We start from the raw sequence: 21805 nt of genomic DNA, 5'->3' as shown, positions 1-21805 counted from the left end.
AATTCGAAAATTTTTAAAATCGAAATAGAAAATCTTCCACTTTCAACCACTTTCAAGCTCATATCTCCCGCACCCTTATAGCTATCAAGACTCAACCACCATAGTGCACGAATGGAGACTTGGGGCTACTACCACATACAAACACCATTCATGTGCGATGTGTAGTTTTGGCTGAAAAGTGAAATATAGGGACACACACATCCATTTTTATATATCAGGTCTACTGGTAAATACATTTGACCCAAAATTAACACTTTCAATAAAATATTAACAGTTTATGCAATATAGAATTACATACATTATAGTAGAGTACTATAATGAATCTTTGTTTAAAACAGGAGTGTGTTTGATACATTAGTTGTTTGAAACACTGTGCGGCAAAGTGTTCACTTAATGTGATGTTCACTGATTAGACAAAATACTAATAACACAAACTAATTTTTACACAAACTAATTTTTACATATTTATTCTATATCACTAAAGCAAGACAGACAAAAAATATTCTCTAGTACATACATACAAATACAAGGTAAGATCCAAAAGTTTCCAGCCTAACTATATTTTAGACATGATAGGAATAAAATAATGATAGTGATCTCTGACACCATCTGTATGTGGACTAATAAAACAATTTTTTCAACCAATTTACATAAGTCACTGGAAATAGCCATTTTAGTTAGACTTGTTGATTTTAATTTGCATCATGTTCACCTCTTGCAAGACAATATGCCAATGCATACAATTGCAATTGCCAAGGCTGCTGTGAATGAGTGAGTTTTAGGAGCTTGACCATCCACCCTACAGTTCTGACCTGGCTCCTAGTGATTATTATTTGTTTCCAAAACTCAAAAAAGACTTTTGAAAAAGTGAAGAAGAGTTGCAGGAGGCAGTTTATGAGCACTTTCAGACAATTTTTTCAAAAATATTGAAATACTAATTCCAAGATGTACTAAGTGTGTTGAACTGCAAGGAAACTATATTGAAAAATGACATCATTGTTTTACACCTATAACATCTAAAGCATAGTTAGGCCAGAAACTTTTGCCATACATAGTTAGAAACATAGTAACGTAGTAGTTTCTGGCCTATGTACTGTACATCCACATATACAGTATATAATTTTTTGTTATTTTTAATTTTTGTCGTCAGATTAATAGCATTTATATATATATATATATAAATCTATATGAAAATGCTATTAATCTGATGTTTTTGACATATATCATATCATATATAAAAACATTGTAAACAGGAAACACTTAAACCGAAAAAATGCTTAATACTTTATAGAAGTCATGTTGGAAATATTTTAATCAGGACAAAAGACTTTGTATTTTAGTATTCCATATCAGATCCTCAGATATAAAATTTAAACAAACTTGAACATCAAAAGCTATTTAAGGCAACAAACATTTAAAATGAACAAAAACTAAGTACACAAATAAATATAAAATAAAATAACAAACAATAAATTAGATAATTAAAATAAAAATAAATGCATAAAAACAAAAATCATAAAAGATCTATCAGATGAGTTGCCCAAATCCTGAATAAAAGTTTTGTATATTTGTTAATATTATGTTGTTAACTATTAATTCCAATTTATATAATTTGTGTTTTAATATTTTAAGAATTTAATGAATAAGTATTGTAATTTATACATCCCTAAAAAATTACTTCATTGATATATTCATTTTAGTTTAACAGGAGAAAACTCATTGTAAAATTCTTAAAAATGCAGATTCTTATATTTATTCTTATTTTCTTATGCAGAGGACTGTTTTTATTTGATTTAATAAATTTATAAATATATATATATTCTTTTACCTGGAGAATAATGTCCAGCAGATCTGGGTGAATAAGAACCCATTTGGGATCCCATCATGCCCTGATGCATTTTGTTTCCATACATTGTTGGTGGAGCCATTGGCTGACTATAACCTTAATTAAAAAAAATTATTATTAGAAATCTAGGATTTAGGGAATATAATATAAATATTGTACAAAACTTAATTTATATCTAAGAAAATGCACACTTCAATGATTTCAGCAATAGATAACATTAACAAAAATTTTTATAGAGAATTTCATAAATAAAGAAGCATCCTTAACAAATAGCTGCTCTTTAGCTTTTATACTCTTTAGCTTTAACATACTCTTTAGCTTTAACATACTCATATTTTTATATAAAAATATGAGTATGTTAAACATATATATGAGTATGTTAAAAATATTGTTTTACTCCAAAATTGGAGTAAAACAATATTTTGTATGTTACATATTAACAAATTGCTTAAAAACATGTTTAAATTTTGATTAAAAATTTTCAATATACATTTCTATATACAATATTATGTATATACAGTAAAACCTTTCCAGATGATCATCCCTTTAATCCAACCACACTTTTATAGGACCAATTTACTCAGAACAGAATTTTTATTCCATAACAGTTATTGTTTTAAATCCTTCTTACATGATTCAATATCCATTTCTGTAAAATACCCTCTTTGATGTAACCAGTTTTGTCATCCTGGATGGTATGATAAAATTAAAACCATGGATACGTACAATGTAGGGCATGCTGCACTGTTCAGTTAGGTGAAGAAATTTCATCACAATCTTTTTTTTTCAAATTCAATGTCTATTTTCTTCTATTTGGTGTTATCACAGAATATACACAATTTGTTGTTAATACCCTCAACAAGTTAATCTAACTTTATTCTTATGTTATATTTATTTTTATTAAATAAAATAATATAACAAAACCAATAATGAAATTGTAGTTCACTTCACGCCAGCATTTAGAAATAAAAATGTGACACTTCCGTGTTGCGGCATTATTGACCGTACCTGGGCACCATCTCACTAAAAATAACACGCATATTCAGGAAACATGGTTTCATATTACCTATAACCCCTCAACCGTCACTACGAAGAACATTGTGCAATGATAGAGACATTCTCATGTTAAATGAAAACCCGGGGGTTTACAAAATTCTATTAAAACATACAATATCAGTGGAGGAAATTATCTATATTGGAGCTACCACCAGAATGATACGGTCCTGCATCCTCAAACATCAAGAAGACATTAGAAATAATAGACCAGCTACAGAATTAGTGAAAAAGGTGCTAGAACAAGATTATCTTCCACTTTGGAACCATGTTAAATTACTTAAGCATTGCAATGATCGTAGGCAAATATTCATATGGGAAAACCTTTACATATCAGCTTCTTTGCCATGTAACACGCCGACATTGGAAATACCACAGCTATGGATAACTTTATTTAAACAATCCAAGTTATAATTTTGTGTTCTGATTTTATTCCATTACTATGCACGGCACCATTCAAGTTATTACAGCAGGTTTCTTTAAAAATATTTATTTATTCAATTTTATTAATTTGTTCTATATTCCAACCACGCACATTATGTAATTTGGAAAGTCCGTTAAAAGCTGTCAATTCGAAAACAAAGGTATTCGATTTCGCCTGAAGACGATGGTTGTAAACTGTTGAAAGTACTAGCGAGCACGTCTGAAATTTAACAAATCGCTGTCAATAACACTGCAACACGGAAGTGTCACATTTTTATTAAAACCAATAAATTTAGTCTTTCCATTAAGAGAAACAGATAAAATGTTAATTGGCAATGAAAAATTTGAGACAGATTTGAACAGTTTTAGGAATTTGTTTAACCTGAAAGAGGAATCTGTTTGACCAAATAGAAAAAAATATTAAAGGCACCATCTCATTAGAAAAGTTAAAACAGAAAGCATATTTCCATTTCAGACTATTTTAAAAATCAAACATTTACGACTGTATGCATTACATTTTCATATATAGTACACAGAATTGCATGTGATATACTAATAAATAAATTTTATTGCAATATAGTATTAATCAATTAATACCACTATGTAATGTTACGCTACATTACTAAAGGTACTATGATCTAGTACAGACCATTCCTTGAGATGACCAATTTTCCAACATTTTGGAAATGATCCTTGAAGAGGTTTACTATATTTAGTGAATACTCTATAAACTTCAAGCAGCAATTATTTAAATATATGTATAAGAAACCTAGAATATATGCTTTTTATTTTCTAATAGTTATTAAGAAAACATGTTTGAAAAAATTATAATGTATTGATTTAAGTTTAGAATTACTGAGATGTTCAAACAATATTTGTTTAAAAACACATGAATAAATCTAAATACTGTAACAAGTTATGAACTTATTTATTGGTTACTTCATTTTAGTTTAATTATTCTTTTAAGTCAAATTTGTATTCAAATTTAATCTGTTTGTTTGGTTCTGTATTATAGGTATTTTACCTGAAGAGGTCTGTTACAAACAGATGAAAACATTAATAAAGTTACTATTAAGAATTAATTTGTGCTGGTTTTGGGTGTTTGACTTCACTTATATAAATACTTCCTGTTTTTGAAGTGGTAATTATTGATAGTTTCATGAATGAGGTTTAATTCATTCATGAAACTATCAATAAATTAAACTTCCACTAATGTATATGAATTTATTTTTCAGTAATTATGTTCATTTCACATTTTTTAATTAAATATTTATATATTTCATTAATTTTAAAAGTAACAACAAATGAATTTTTAACACTTTTTAATCAGTAAATATCATTCAAGAAATAATTGCTTTTAAAATTTTTTGGTTAAATTCAAATAACTGCTTTAGAACATGCACTTACATATCCTCTAAAGACCTTTTATGTATAGTACAAACACATACAAGAATATGATATAGTTATGTAACATAATATCTTATAGTGGATATTTATAGTTTGCAAACTATGGATTTACAATATAATAAATATAAAATACAGTTTCATGTATGTTTAAATAGATCTATTCAACTGAAAAATAACCACCACCAAACAAATGGAACAAAAAGAATTTATTTTTCTGAGCAACTATACCAAAATATTTAGATTCAAAACAATGTCTTTTCTCTGTTTATATTCAACAAGTCAGCTGACTATGAGGTCTATCTAGAAATTTTATCCTATGATACATTTTTCTACTTCCAAAATTTCAAAAAATTATACAACAAAAATTTTACAATAACTGATAAAATTGGAATTTATATATTATATTGGGTTTCCTTCTCCTAGCTGAACAGATCATCCTCCAAAGGCAAAGATTATGCAATGTGTGGATTAGAAAAGCACAGGTACGGAATCCACCTATCTTCTGAGTGTGCTCTTCTAATCTAGATGGAGAAAGAAAGTGTGTAATCTTATACAGGAAATCCTTGGTAATTCAAACTCGGATAGTTCAAAATCCCATTGGTTCGTAACTGTACTTTTGTCTGGCCACAGAGATAAAGATTTACATGTTAAGGAATTTGGTTAATTCAAAATATGGCTACTTCATAATTCTAAGTGAAAAATCTGTTTGAACTGTGATGTGCTTATGTTAATTCATTCAATTAGAGAGAAGTGCCTCCACACCATAAGAGAACAATAGACAAAGAAAAATTCTAATCTAGTCATTAAGGTTTTGCTTTTACAGTAACACATTTTTGAATGTCACTTTACTCATGGAGTACACTTTTCCCCTTCTTATCTCTAAAATATGGCTGGATTTTGGGACTGCAAGATTGGGCTACAAGTAGCAGAGTGACATATTTGTAGGGCTCTAGACTACTACATTTGGATGAGTTACTATATTTAAGGCTAATTTAAAAATAATTGGGACACATTTCGAGGAATTCTGCTTAACCTTTTTAAAAATCTATCTGGCAACCTGTGAGGTTCTCACCAGATTTGTAATTTTTACTGCAGTTTTTTTATATTATTGTTAATTATTAATTAACAAAAATAGCATTCTGTATATATTACCATATTGTTTGCTTAACAAATTACATCAGTTACATGGCATTTGGCATATTATACATAAATATCTAAATCTTGAATAAATCAAACTTTGAACTAATAAGGATTTCCCGTCTTGGGTTTTATTCCTAATACTAAAGGATTCAATTTTGTTGTACTCCGACATATTTGTTTTAAAATCAGAACTAACATTTTTAGTATTATAGTGCATCCTCTGGTTCATGATAAGTCACAAAGAAGGGAACAATAATGAAAAGAGAGCAAAAACTGAATTATTATTCTGTGAAAGAAAATATTTAACCCAAATAGATGTTTTCTTTTTGCAGAATTATGAATGTTACATATTGAATCTGCAACTTAATTATAAAATTATTAGTGAAACAGTTTCCATTCTTTGTTTCAAATAAGATGGTGAGAAGCATTAACAAAATTCTAGCATTTAATTTAAAACGAAGTTAAATTGCTTCACTAGTGAATTTAATTACATAAAAATCCTAAATGTTTTCAAAAGTATTGATGATCTAATTATTAAATATTGAAAATCAACTATAAATCCTCAATGTACAGAAAGAACTTCAATATTATTTTAATTTAATTCCTGAAGAGGAGAAATAAATAAAAGCATTGATATTTTTCTATAATAATTAAATATTCCAAAAAATAAGATGACATATTTTAATGAAAATTAAGTTTTACTTAACAATTTTTTCTAATAATTAAAATTTCATATTAAGTAAAATTACTGTTATACTTAATCTATTTTTGCCCTAATATTCTAAATTTATAGCAGTACAATAGTAAATATCATCACAAAAAGAATTTCATAAATTTAAATTATACTAGTGCATTTCAAAGATAACAGAGTAACTACTAATATGATAGATTAAAACTTAACTTCTGGAAAACTATCCCAAAATTCCAGCAACTGATCAAACCCATCCAAATCCCTACAAGTTATTGATATATAAAAATACTTTTAGAATACTAATACAGCATAAACAATGAAAGCATATAGTATATCACTTCTCAAGCAATGAGAGATTGCATAAATTATATATGACAATTAACAATTATATTGTTAATTCAAAGATAGTTTATTTAAACCTATTACCAGTTCCTTTATCATCTTTGTTGATTTGGTAATATATTTCCTATTATTTTGAATAGCTTAAAAACTGTTGAAAGTACTAGCGAGCACGTCTGAAATTTAACAAATCGCTGTCAATAACACCGCAACACGGAAGTGTCACATTTTTATTAAAACCAATAAATTTAGTCTTTCCATTAAGAGAAACAGATAANTAAAAGTGACAAGCTATTAATTTTTCTTAACAAAGATAAACTATATATGCAATAGTTTCTTTTTTAAATAATAAAAATGAATAATCTGTTAAGCATTATATAAGATTATCTTTAAATTTTTTACATACCAAAGTAAATGAAAATTCTGAAACACCAGTTACATGGTTTTCTATAAGTCTTTATTATTCTTACAGTAATCTTAAATATCTTTTTAATATATATGATCATTTTAAAACATTATGAAGTTTTAATAGTTTTTTTTACACACATTATTAACATATTCAAAAATATTCTATTCTTATGTAATATATTTATCATCATCATTTTTTTTTTAATTAGGAAGAAATACTTCCTAAACTAAAAATCAAGTAAAAACTTTTACTGAGTGAATTTAGTAACATGAATTCATTTGACTAGTTATGTACAATGTATGCTTTGCAAACTGTTACAAGATAATTTAGCAAAGTATTCCTCTTGTGCAAATTTAATTTTATTTTTAAATTTTTAAGGTTTGATTTTTACCATTTATCATTTAAAAGATATAAATTTGGAATATAATAGAAAAATAAACTAAATATTACAATGGTTGCATTGTTACTACCCTAAAACCTTGACTATAGGCCATGGCCTGTACAAGGTCATATTCTTAAAATTCATTGCCCGCAGCTATGCACAAGAGTAATTAATTAATACATGAAAAACCAAGGTATTGTAACAAATGGCTAAATATGTGAAGGATATAGAATTGTCAGATATTTTCAATCAGCAGTCACAAAAGTGCTGATTGTTGGTAAAAATCACCAAATGATTGTCAAAAAACCAAAAAGTTGCCACATGTCTGTTTTAAAAAATCTAATGATATAAAATAAATTATACATATTCTGATCACATTTTGTTTTTCTGTGATAATAAGTAGTAATAATTTTAAAGCATTCGTGAAAATTGGCAAAAATGACCACCAAAATGGCACACAATTGACTATAGTCCATAGCATGATGATATTGACATAAGTAATGGTATTCTTGATACTGTTCCTTTTCTATTGGTTTTTATTCTGAAGTTGTATCATGATGCCTTGGCTATAGACTGCAGTCTATATACAAGAGTATCTTATCCACAAAAATGTCAACATTCTTTTACAATTTTGGTACCATATCAGTTTTAGCATAACCAAATTTTAGGATATTTTAACACATTAAGCACCACAATAGAAAGGCATAAAATATCACATTGGACCATGTTCTTTATTTATGGACAAAACAACACAAAAATTATAACTATTTAATATAATTTTGTCTTCTTTGTTGAAAAACTTTATTTTCCTCAATATTTAGGTGTGTTGCAAAATTGTAACATGGCTTGAATGATTTTTTTCTGGCCATATTATGCCATCTTGTATACTCATCAGGTTTTAAATTCAACAAAACATCTACCACATAAATGCATAAGGTCTAGATTGCATAAATGGACTGATATAAATCCAAGAAAAATAGAATAATCACTAAAATGATATACTGCACCTACTGTTTCAATTCACTAAAAGAAAATAAAGATTGTTTCTCAATTATTTGATTTTGTGCTTTATTTTATTTTCCAGTTAGTCACTGTTTGCTTTGACAACATTTCTATAAAACATGGTTATCACTAGATGAAACATTCATTATAATGCTAACACTGAATGATATGTTAATGATATGTTGCCATCAAGAAATTAATGACAAGTAAACAGCAACTAATAGAAAAAAATTTGCTTAAATATACTTTATATTCTATGAGACAAATTCCAAACATCTCTTAGTATTATTAATTCTTTTTGCTTCTATGTCTGTACTTTTATTGATTTCTGTTTGTATCCTTCTTGTAGTCCAAAGTAGACAAGGATACAGAGATATCTTGTATACTTGAAAAACATAAAACAGGAATATTTATTTTTGGGCGTGTAATTCTATTATATGATGTTTAATTAATGTATTTTTATTGCTGTACTAAACATATTATAAGAAATAACTTTCTTAATTAAAAAAAAATAAAACAGTTAGGCTAATAATATTTAAAGATTGTAACAATGTAAGTGTTACATTTGAATATAATGATAAAAGTAAATTAAAGCCTATAACTCTTAAATAGCAAATACAGTAGAACCTCGAAAACTCGGCCTAATGTGGACCGAAGGGTGGCCGAGTTTGTGAAAATGCCGGGTTATCGGGAATGGGGTTAAAAAAGGATAAGTATGCGTGTTTCCTCATAAAATATTGTACTGTACTTGTATGTATTGTTTGCTTGAGAATACAACAGAGAATAAACTGCCCAAATACCCTTAAACAAAGGAAAAGTACGTCCTTTATGAAGGCATAGAGCCTTTACTACATGAAAATGAAAATTAATGAATACACTGTGTACAGTAATTTACCTGATAAGACAGACCTCAGAAAAATACTTTATGAGAGCTTTTATACTTTTATAAAGCTGTCTATGATGAAAATTAATTAACTAAGGATTTTTTTGCCCTGCCAGGGTGTGGCCGAGTTATCCGGGATGCCGGGTTATCGAGAGCCGAGTTTTCGAGGTTCTACTGTAATGCTTTTTTAGAAATTTGTAAGTCTAAAATTACATGAGAAAAAGAAATAACTAAATTATCTTACAACATCCTGTGTATATATGTATAGCGACATCTTTTCTAGATTACTAGAAATTATAAGCTATAACTGTCATAATTTCATCAGTTTTCAAATTTCAACAGAATTAAAAATACTTTTAAAATAATTTTAAAAATTTCTTTCTGAAAAAATATCAATTACTCTAAATATTATTTCATATTTTCTTTTGATGGTATTTGTCTATAAATCCATTCATTCAAGTTTTTTTGTGTTGCCCAACATGACACTAGCACAAAATTATCTTGGCTCAACATCTCCATAACATTTTGTTTTCAATATTAGTTCAGGATATGTTCCAATTTTTTATATCATTTTCAAGGCATATCTTGAAAGTATTCTTTGATTGCCCTATTACTCTATTTTCATACAGGTTCCACATCAGGACATTAGGTAATCTTTTGTCATCCATTTTTATTATTTGATTGATCTATTTCTACCATTTTCCTCCCTTCAATTTTTCTTCATTAATCTTATTTAAAATTCAACAGAATATTAAAAGCTTTAATTGAAAATTTTAAATTCTACTCATGTTAATAATCGTTGCTAAAGAAAAACACACACAACTTACAACTAGATGACAGCAGGCATACAACCCACTGATTCATTCATTGATATGAGAGATGATGATGATCTGTCCAATATCATAACCCAATTACTTTATTTGAAATAATGATCCTCAAATACTCACTTAAAGCAGATCAAGTTTAACTCAGAGTCAATTTAAAATGGACACAAAAGCAACTTCCAGAACTTTCAGTATCTTATTTGACATAACATTGCACATTATTACACAAGACTTAAGAACTTATTACAGTAACTCAATGCTGAAAGCTGTTGATTGTTCTTATTTTTGATTAATGATGTTTTAAAACAAATTGCCACAATGTACTTAATTTTGTTATTCAAGTAATTTTTACATGTAAATTCAAACTAAAATGCTAATTAAACTATTCATTTTATGTTATTTATAATTTCAATGTTTTTATTTATATTTATTTTAACTGAAATTATCATCATTTGTATTATGATGTAAAATTATCTGAATGCATTTCCAACAAAATTCAACTGTAGATAATTGATGAAAATACTAGCATAAGAATTTTTCCTATAAAATCATCATCAGAACCAAAGAAGGAAGAGTTTAATAATTAAACAAAGAGTGGTTTAAAGAAGAAGTAAACTTTGAAATAAACAAATATATCAATGAGTAAAATTGAAGAATTTGAGAAATAAATCTACATATAGTTACAATACCACTCTTGGAATGTTTCTGGGAAGCAAGCAATGAGACGATGGAAAGCTCCATACCGGCCGTGTTTGCCGTATTTTTAGGCATACATATAGTTAATGCTAAATCTGTCTATTCAAAATAAATTCACATATGAAATACATCTTTAGCATTAAATAACAATGAATATTCCTAACCCAATACACAGAAATATTCAGATGACTGATAAATGATGAAGTATATAATTCAGTAAATTTAATTCAAATTGAATCACATCAAACTGTTAAAAACTAATTGTTATTCTCAGTTTCCAAATATTTTAAATTTGTAGATCAATGATTACAACAAGATGGAACCTCAAATTATGTCAGCTTTTCATTTTATTAATCTGAATAGTTGCTAATAATAATCATGAATAATTACTATATTGACTAAAAAAAAATCTTTAAAAATGATATTACTTATTAAGTTAAAAAAAATTTGATGTTTAGCTCTTATGCTTATGATTTAAGAATTTCAAAGATATAGTATATTTATTCACTGTATGATCAATAAATACATTAAAAAATATTTTTCAAATATTTTGCAAAACTTAAATAAATTGACAGTTCCCAATTCTGAAATTGTTACATATAAATCAATTTTGTAAATATATATTGTTTTAGCATAACTTATACAAATTTTAATGTATGAAATGTTTTATAAGATAAGATCTCAAGTATTCCAATAAATAAAACAAATTTAAAAAATTTTATATTTAATGTTTTTAATTAACTAAATTTTTATATTCATTCTTAAAATTCTGATTTATTTAAAATGTTACAGATGTTTTACTTGTGTAATTAATATAATAACTTCTCTTAGAGATACTTATGAAACAGCATAGATGATATACTATTTTAATTTTTTCTTATAGATATTGAGTATGTACTACCCTTATTCATGAAAAAAATGATGTAAAATGTCAAGTAAATTATTAATTATTCAAAGAATTAAGTATTTTTGAATGGTCTTATTGAATTAGAATAAATACAGAAAATTGATATAATTTTCTGTCCATTTTAACTAGCTTGAAAAAATACAATAATTAATTGAAATTATGTTATTAAAACAAAAGAATTTATATAACTTTAAGATATTTCATTATTTTTAAAAATAAAAATATTAAATTTTTAAAGAAATAACTCATAATCATCATAAACAGATCAATAAATATTTTTAAAACACAACTTATTTATTCTAATAAATAAATTATTTAAGATTTAATATACTATTTATAGGTTTTGAACTATTCATAGAATGAATAATATGTAATTATGGAAAATACATCATTTGCAAAATTTAATAATTATAAATACATTAAAATTTAATATAATTTCCTTATCAATATTTAATCATTTACAGATATCTCACATAAAATTTCACATTAGATTCAACTTTTATAATATAAATATTAAAATATGTATGCTATTTGAATAGGTTACAAATTCAAATAAAAATTGCAAGTCAATATATTTATGATTTCATAGCGTTGGAAAATCAAAAACATAAAAGTAAAACATTTAAAAAATAAAATTTAAATAAAAGTTTATTAAATTACAATTGAGGAAGTCCAGACCAAAACAATACGTTTCCATCAAACCTTTTATCAGGAAAAGGTAAAAACTAATATCTTGAATATATAATGTATAATATTATATTACGATTATGAATTAATGTATTACAGATTGCATTTTGGTAAGATTTAAATATACATATCTATAGATTTCAGCAAATATAACACAATTCAATCAAAAAGTTTAATAAAATGGAAATGAACATTTCGTTCTGAACCTCCTCAATTATAACTTTGTCAAGAAAACTTATCACAATTAAAATTTGACATTTCTATTTAACTTGATATCAAACTTTTAAAACAAATTTCAAATTAAATTGATTTATACAGTTCTATTCTTATAAATTTTCCTGACAAAATTAAAATTATAATGCAACTTTTTAGAAAGAAAATAAATTTTTACTTCTAATCAGCTTTTTGTTTTAGAAAATAAAGTTTATACTGTAATTTTTCTGCATTTGTGAAATATCATATTTATTACAACTTAAATATTAATAATTATCACATTTTGATAACAATTACACAGCTAATAACTTTTTAAAAATTAATCTAAAAATTAAAAAAACTATTAATGTTCTAATAATTCTATCAAATGTTCTGCCCTTAAGAGATTATAATCAAACCATCATTAGTTGAAAATCATTAAATAAGTAACTTTAATTAGCTTGCAATGTTATGTACTGTACATACATAATATCAGGGCAGTAAAAACTTTTCATTAAATAAAGTGAATTTTTAATAAAACTTGCAATTCAATAAATAAATAAACATTTAGACTATTTTAAGATAAAATCTATTTGTTCTTATCTTAAAATTAAAAATCTCATTCTATGTTGACTATGTAAACATCATTGAATTTTATGTTATAAACTGCGGTCAGTAACTATTTATGTGAAAAGCAGGTTTTTTTTTTTTAATAATCTAAAGCTAAATCTTAAATTATTTTTTAAAGTCATAAGAATCAACTAGTTTGAAGTGTAGCTGTTCCTAAACTCTTTATAAATGATTTAAGCCAAATGAAAATTGCAGACTTCAAGATATAAATCAAATTTTTGTGTTAATTACTCTAAGTCATTTACAGTCTAGTTTAAAGAGTGTTTTATACTAAGTTTTATATATGTATATTTCTTTTAATACTGTCAAAACTAGAGTCTAAATGAAATTATCCAATTTAATTTCTTCTTATACTTCATGTTTTAATTTACAAAATGAAAAATAATTTACATTCATCTTTAAATATGTGTAAATAAATATGGCAGAATTTACTTTTTCCTGATAATCGAATATTTGATTGAACATAATATAAAAAACTGAAACAGATATTTGATTGTAATAGTAATACCTTGAAATATACTGTATAACTTTTTAGAATTTTTATATTTAATAAAAACTTCCAGAAAGTTAAATAATAGCAAAGGATTCATTATTCACTTTAATTTCTACAAAGTTTGATTATTAAGTACTACAAAATTAATTAAATGTAATTAACCTGATAAACTTTACTAACTTTTACTGGCATAATAAGTGAATAGATTAAAAAAAAAAAAGCATTTAGAAAGAATCAAAACTAGAAATCATCATAAGTGACCTTTTTATTAAAGATAAAATTAACTTGAGTAAATATTAACCAGTTTCAATTCACATTGTGTATTGTTGTATTGGGAAAATCAATAATTCATTTCATTTTTCTATGTTTTATTTTCTCAATTAACAGTATAACATAAAATAATGTTAATCTATTTATTTTTCAGTTTTACAAATTCAATTATTTTTATCAATTCTTATTCTAAAAAAATTTTATATTATTTAGACAATCTTAGAAGCTTGTAAATAAAAATAATTAAGATAATTGTCGAATAAAGAATTATAAATGTACTGATTCATAGTTTCTATGTTAAATAATATGTTTTAAGAAAAAAAATTTAAGTAAAATAAATGTGTCCTCATATCATTGAAAGAAAATAATTTTCATTTAAACAGCATTTTTCAGTATATGTAATAGACTTCTTCAGGCTCAATAAGATGTTATAACTTACATTTAAATCCTAAAAATATATAAATTATAATTTAAAACATTAAATTAAACTTATAATAAATACAGCGCGTTGATAATTAAAGTATACCACTTTAGACTACTCTGAAGACAACACTGTTAGAGATAAATATGCCTACAAAATTTAATCTATGTTGGGAAAACTATGGGAAGTAATTCAAAAATAATTCTTGCTGCTAGTGGTTTATAATAGTGCCACACACAGCAGCATCAAACAACTGTTCAACATGCTTTCTGTCACTCTCAGTCACATATTGCAATTGAGTTATCACATTAGCAACAGCAGAGTGCAACACATCAGGATTAATGAGACTCACTTTCCTTTAAATTTGTGTTTTTAATTCTGATAAATCTATAATTCCATCTGTAAAACCCTACTTTTCAAATAGCCCCATAACCAGAAGTCACATGCTGTAAGATTGGTAATGGGCAGGCGACTGCATTGACTGACTAATCACCTTTTCATCACCAAATGTGTTACAGTGTATTTCTCACAATGACTGCAGTATAGTCTTGCATGTCTTTATACCACTGCTGTTATATGATGCTGATGCATCAGTGTTGCCACTATACCTCCTAGCAACAAAAATTGTAATTATTTTTTTAAATACATCCATAGTTTTCCCATGTCAAGACAGAAAATTCTATAGGCACATTTGTCTTCATAGAATTTTCTTTCTATTTTCAATGTATCTCTAATAGTTTTGTCTTCAGAATAGTCTAAAGTGGTCTATAATTATAGATATCCTTTATAATAATAGAATATCCATTTACTTCATTATTATTCCAATGTATTTAAAATTTTAAATTGAAAATACAGTAAAGCATTAATTATTGAAATAACTGGAACAGACAATTTCAGATAATCAATATTTCTGGATAAATGTTCACACATGGTAGGAAAAAATAAAAACATAAATACCTTAAATAAAGTAAAAATATTAATTTTAATTCTAGTACAAAGTGCTTAAGAATTAATAAAATAAATATTAAATAAAAAACAGCACTCAAGCAAAAATTATTTATTACAGTTCTTTTTTTTGAAAGAAGCAACTTATTTTGCTTTGTTTTTCATAGATTTTTCTTTTTTAACTCTTTAAATCTTTGGCTTGATGATCAAGCAAGATCATCATAAAATTGAAAAATTCCTTCAAGTTACATTTCTAACTATGCATCAAATGCTTCACTATGTACAAGCACAGTGAAACATTTGATGTATTAGAAACCTCTATAATAGGATCACATAGGATTACAGACAATTGTAATTGTGTAAAAACTTCAAATTTCTAGAATTTCTAAAGTTGATTTCAGTTGATTGATATTTTATACACACAAATACACACACTCTTCCAATTTAAATTTGCACATCTTGTTAAATTCTGATTAATGTTATTAAATTATTTAAAATTCATTTGTTAGTATAACAAAAAACTCCTTTATATTATAACAAAGCATTGTTTACATGTCTTCAAGTTATTTTTAATGTTAAAATTTGTTTTTAAATTTAATTTAAAAACCTATATTATAATTTATAATTCAAGATGAAATGCCAAACAGAAAATGATTTAAGGTTTAATACAATAAGAATATTCTTTAGAGAATTCTAAGATACATTTTTTAATTGGTCACAATAATTTTGAAGCTGGAAAATAAAATTTATTTTGGAAATATTTAGAAATTAGTTTTTAGTACTGATATCATGTCTAATTTTTTATTTTCTTCAAGATTTATTATTTATTTTCTGTATCTATATTTAAGGTTGTAAGATACCATGTATATTTATAATTTATGTACATAATCCTTTTAATATTTATATCTCATAGTTATGAAATATAATATAATAATAATAAATATTTTTGTTTGTATTAAGGCAAGCCTTGTTACAGGGGGTTAATATTGGAGTAGTTTAAAAGTTTACAGTTGTTGATTAACCATTAATCTATTACACTTTTTACTTGAGTACAATTAGCAGGAATACATTGAACATATAGTAATACATATATTTGTTCGTTTACATACAATTAATTTGCTTTGTTTAATAAAATAATTAATTTACAATACTTTTATATCAAATCGTTTTTAAACTCATTTGTAATTTGCTTAAAGAATTTATTTATTTTATACATTTGTTTCTTCATTAGGTTACTTAATTTGACTCTAAAATCTTGATTTTGATTTGTGCATACTATTTTTGATGGAAATTTTCTAATCTTTCACAGTCCTTAAGTAAATGGATCAAAGAGTAGTCTTCAGAATTACACCAGTAACATTGGTTTTTAGTACAGTCTATATAAGTATTATTGATTGACAATAAATATTTATTAAGTCTTAGTTGAATTAATAGTCTTTTTATAGTCATGTAGGTATTTGCAGTTATAATAGTTGAAGTTAAAGGAATATTTAAAATGTTTAAGTACCATGGATGATAGTTAGACTGGATTAATGAGTTTTGATCCTTAATTATAGATTGGGAGAAAGCTGATTCAATCATTAATGTATAACCATATTGCCAGTGTGATTCTAAGTTATCAAATACTTTACTTGAAATTTCAAATGTTTGTAGTAATTTGTTGAATTTATACTGCCATAAATTTTTATTATTTCTTGAGTCATTGGTCTGTTTTAGCATTACTTGATGTANTAATCATACAATATTTATAAAGATATGTGAAAAGTAGTGTGGATATATATTAAAGTAATAGTTATAATAATAATAATAATAAAATAAGATGATTTTAAACAAGTATGTCATTTAATATGTGAAAATTACAAATAATATTTGCATTAATAAATATATTGTCATTTAAAAACATTATTTATATTTTAATTGAAATAGCTGTTAGACATTATAAGTTAAAGCTAAAAATTATTTTCAGAAATAATAATGTTTCTAATTTGCATTGAAAAAGAGATAAGTAATTTTTTTTAAATAATTAAAACACAGCATAAAAACTGATAAATTAAATCAAAATAATTTAAAATAAAAATCAAATAACTGTAATATTTATTGAAATCTTTTAATTTGCAAATTCAAAAACTATATTCTATTTTTCCCATTAAAATTAAGATTTGAGATAATATTTTCACTTAAATTCACATTAATGGAGATGAACAGCATTCTTAAAATGAAGAAACTGAATTGTTGATGAGATGCAGTTCAATCTACATTTTTCGTCTTTTATTGCAAATTACTTTTCATTAAAATTAATTCTCTTCTCCAGTCATTTATGTTGTTATTTTCAAAATTCTACACTGAGTGAATTCTTATTTTATATTTATAAAAGTAATATGATTTTAATTGAATATTATCTTTCATATTTTTCAACTTTTAAAGTATAATTTGTGAAATTTTTTGTTTTAAATTCAATGAGAGAATTAAGATTTACAATTTTAATAAATTAAATATATTTTTCAAAAAAGGTTCTCTTTTCTTACTAAAAAGTTAATAAATCAAAATTTTTTATATAATATTATCATACAAGAATATACACTAATATCATGTATTGTGTAATCATGATTAAAGTATCTCTATTCAACACTGTCTACAAAGATATTTAGCAGTTTAAATTGCAAACCTATCTGGCATTTGAAGACATGCAAAGTGAAAGAAACTTTCATTAAAAATATCCAGAAAGGAGTTGCTTAACTTTCCTGGTAAATTTAAAATTTTGGTGGTGCCATCTGTTATGATATTTTATAAACAACTTGTTATATTTTTAATTATTATAAAATGGCAAAAAGCTTAATTTTGATTTTAATTTTTTTTTTATAAAACAAACTTTGAATTATTTCATAAAAAATTGTAAATGCTAATAACAAGTAAAATTGTCATTAAGTCTGACCCTACTCGAGATATGATACACAACCTACTTTATCTCCCACCCTGTTAACCTTTAACCACCAAAACTTAACAGCATCAATCCCTCTTATAAACAAACCTCTGTGTAAAATTTAAGAAATTTTCAACAAAAGACACAGGGTTTATTAAGCTTCAAAGTGAGTGAACAAAATTGTCCCCCCCATACACATCAACATTCATACATATAGAAAAATCCCCAAATATTTTGCATTTCTCAATGTTTTAAGGTCCTAAGATCAAAAATGTAAATTTTGAAGGATCATTTTTCACAAATTGCCATACTTTCCTTTTGTTATATATAATAAAGTCAGGAAAGTAAAAATTAGTACTAAACCTATCACTATAACATTTTTTGTACCGCAAGCAATAAACATTTTATTTGAACAAGAGACTCATGCCATACAGAGACTTTTAGCAGAGGTTATTGTTCAATGTAATCTCTACTCAGAAAGGTGAAACCTGAAGGTAATGAACAGTGTGTTCAACACCCAACTGTAATTGATCCTCTGTGATGCTTATCACATGTAGTGTGATACAGTCTTTCAAGACTATCAAATTGGTAACATGTCTTCAATAATGTTCCCATAAGCAAAAATCATACAAATTTTTGGATCCAAAGCACCATAAGTGCCATACTGGTGAGATTTAATAGTAATTTTTTTTTCTTTACAGAAATGTCTTATGCATGTCCTAAAATGTCACCATACCAAATATTTGGTTGCATTTGAACTGCTAAGTTTCTCTCTCGACAGCATTGACTAAGAGTACTTTACATTTTATTCTAGGTGATTGTAACTAAAGTTACTTCAAACTTATAATGTTATGTTTTTTAAGGTATTCTATGAAATAAAAAATTTGAAATTTTAAAAACATTCATGTTACTAATGATTTTTATGGAATATATATATTTATTCCATAAAAAGTTTTTTTTTTGAAACTAGAAAAAATGTAAAATAGTTACATTACAAAATAAAAGTACTTGATAAATATAGCTATGATATAAGTATCATAGCTATATTTATCAAGTACTACTATTAACCACACAAAGTCTGTTGCATTATAGTATTACATATTCATCAGTTATATTCTATATTTCATTTTATATATATTTTTTTCATTTGTGTATACATTACTTCAAAAAATATCTTTTCTGTTATTTGTACATTTTACATCAATACGAAACCTTTATTGTGTTAATATAAATATAAAATATTTTAAAATTAAAAATGATCATTTTCACTGATTTGATTTTATAGCAAACAGTTTAAAATTCTTCTTTAGTAATTATTTAATTAGTCCTCCAAACAAGAATTTACAGATCATATCTTCATCTACAATAATTAGTTTAAAAAATTCTTTATATAATTTTTGTCACTTTTAATGAACTCCTAAAAGATTCATTTCCATTATAATAGATTTAACATTTAAATTCAGTATTAAAAATCTTAAACAAATTTAAATTTCTTTCTTTCAGATTCGTATTAATTAACTGAAATTTATACCAATATTCATTTATGTTTATGTATTGAATTCTACTGATATTTTATTTTTTTGTCTAAATAAACTGAACATATAATTAAATTATACTGAAATAGTTTTAGTTTATGATAATCAAAAAATATTTTAACTAAATAATCAAAAGCAAACATAAATCAAAGTATGCATAACTTAATGAATCACTTAAGATCAGAAAAGTTAAATAATTTTATTTTTTAAGACATCTAATTATGCAATAAGAGAAATTCAATCTTTAATTTTTATAAAAAGTTATTAGCCAAGACATAAGTATAAACTTTGAAAAAATTTACAATCTTTAATGTTTTATATTTAAGCTGTTGGATACATATATAAAACAATAATACGATTAAGTGTAATAGAGGAATTAAGTCGAGACAACATTATGCAAAAGTTAGGTATCATTATATATCAGAGCCATAGCATAAAAATAAAAGAGAATCACATTTTGATAATCAGTAAAGAATACTGTATAAGATTTCTAATGTTCTTAAAATTTCAAACATCAAATAAAAAAAGGATCAACATTTTAAATTTTATAAATGAGTACTGTCATTACATTTAACTTAAATGCTTGTGCCAAGATTGGTAAATGGTTTTGGAAGTAATGCCAAAATATGCATTTTGAAGTTTTGAATACAGGCTTCAAGGATTAAAATAACAGAGTTTAAAGAAGTTAAAATAACCTTACATTAATTTACTTCAAGTGAATACAATTTGTGAAAAACTGAAATTTATATGAATCAAAGTTAGTTTCACTTTGATTTCATATAAATTTCATTTTTCACATATTTTATTTGCTTTAAAAATAACCTTTAGATCAAAATCAATTAGACTTTGATTCATATAATACATTTCTTGCACTTTTCCTCTTACATTATTATTAAAATGTCTTATATACAAAATAATTTAAACTAAACCTACAAAAAAATAATGATAAAAAGTAGAATAGAAATGTAAAAAAAAATTTAATGTTTTTAGGTAATAAAAAATAGTTTAATATAAACTTTAAAAATGTACAAATTAGCACCTTGTATAAGAGTTACTATTTGTTAAAATTATGTACCACTGCTGACTTTTTATCAATAAAAGCTTTTTAAAATGATATAGTGAGTTTGTATGCAAAGAAAATTTTCTCTGCGTATCACTTTTAATGTTTTTCATTAGTTCTGATTTATGCAATGGAAAAAGTTAATGCAAAATGGAACAAGCATTCTACATCACTGATGTTTAAATCTACAGTGCATTAATATCACAAAGTTATCCAACATATTTATGTTCCACTTTTGCATTAATTTTTTTCATTAGTTATGCCAGATATATTGAAATATATCTGGCATAACTAATGAAAATAAATAATTTTTAGCACATATATTAAAATATATGTGCTAAAAATGATACGTGTAAAAATTTTTTTCCATTGTATGAAACCAGAAAAATATTTCAAGTAATGAAATAAAAAAGTACAGTAGAACCCCTCTAATCTGTCACCTTTGGGACTGGGGGTATGGTCGGAATGCAAAAAAGGTCGGATTATCAGAAAAAAAGTAAAATAAACAATCTTCCCTTTTGTCCAGTCTTTGTAGCACTGCTAATTTTTCATTTAATGAAAGAGTAACGTGTTTACGTTTCACTCCTGACATGTTGAAAACACACACAAAACTGTACATGTACACACAATGTAAAACATATACTGTAACG

The 21805-nt window shown here is 25.1% G+C and overlaps 1 protein-coding gene across 1 annotated transcript in view; it reads right to left on the bottom strand.

The window, feature by feature from the left end:
• LOC111632630 (trithorax group protein osa-like) overlaps nucleotides 1-21805 on the bottom strand; it is a 155463-nt gene that overhangs the window by 58289 nt on the left and 75369 nt on the right. Inside the window, exon 4 of the mRNA XM_023377120.1 lies at nucleotides 1829-1942. Coding sequence (XP_023232888.1) covers nucleotides 1829-1942 — 114 coding nt within the window. The remainder of the gene's footprint in view (nucleotides 1-1828; nucleotides 1943-21805) is intronic.

Source organism: Centruroides sculpturatus, unplaced genomic scaffold (genome assembly GCF_000671375.1).
Source record: "Centruroides sculpturatus isolate CEXI.00-Female unplaced genomic scaffold, Cexi_2.0 scaffold589, whole genome shotgun sequence".
NCBI lineage: Eukaryota > Metazoa > Arthropoda > Arachnida > Scorpiones > Buthidae > Centruroides > Centruroides sculpturatus.
The sequence above is the reverse complement of the archived record's forward strand: the minus strand, read 5'-3'. Positions and strand labels throughout refer to the sequence as shown.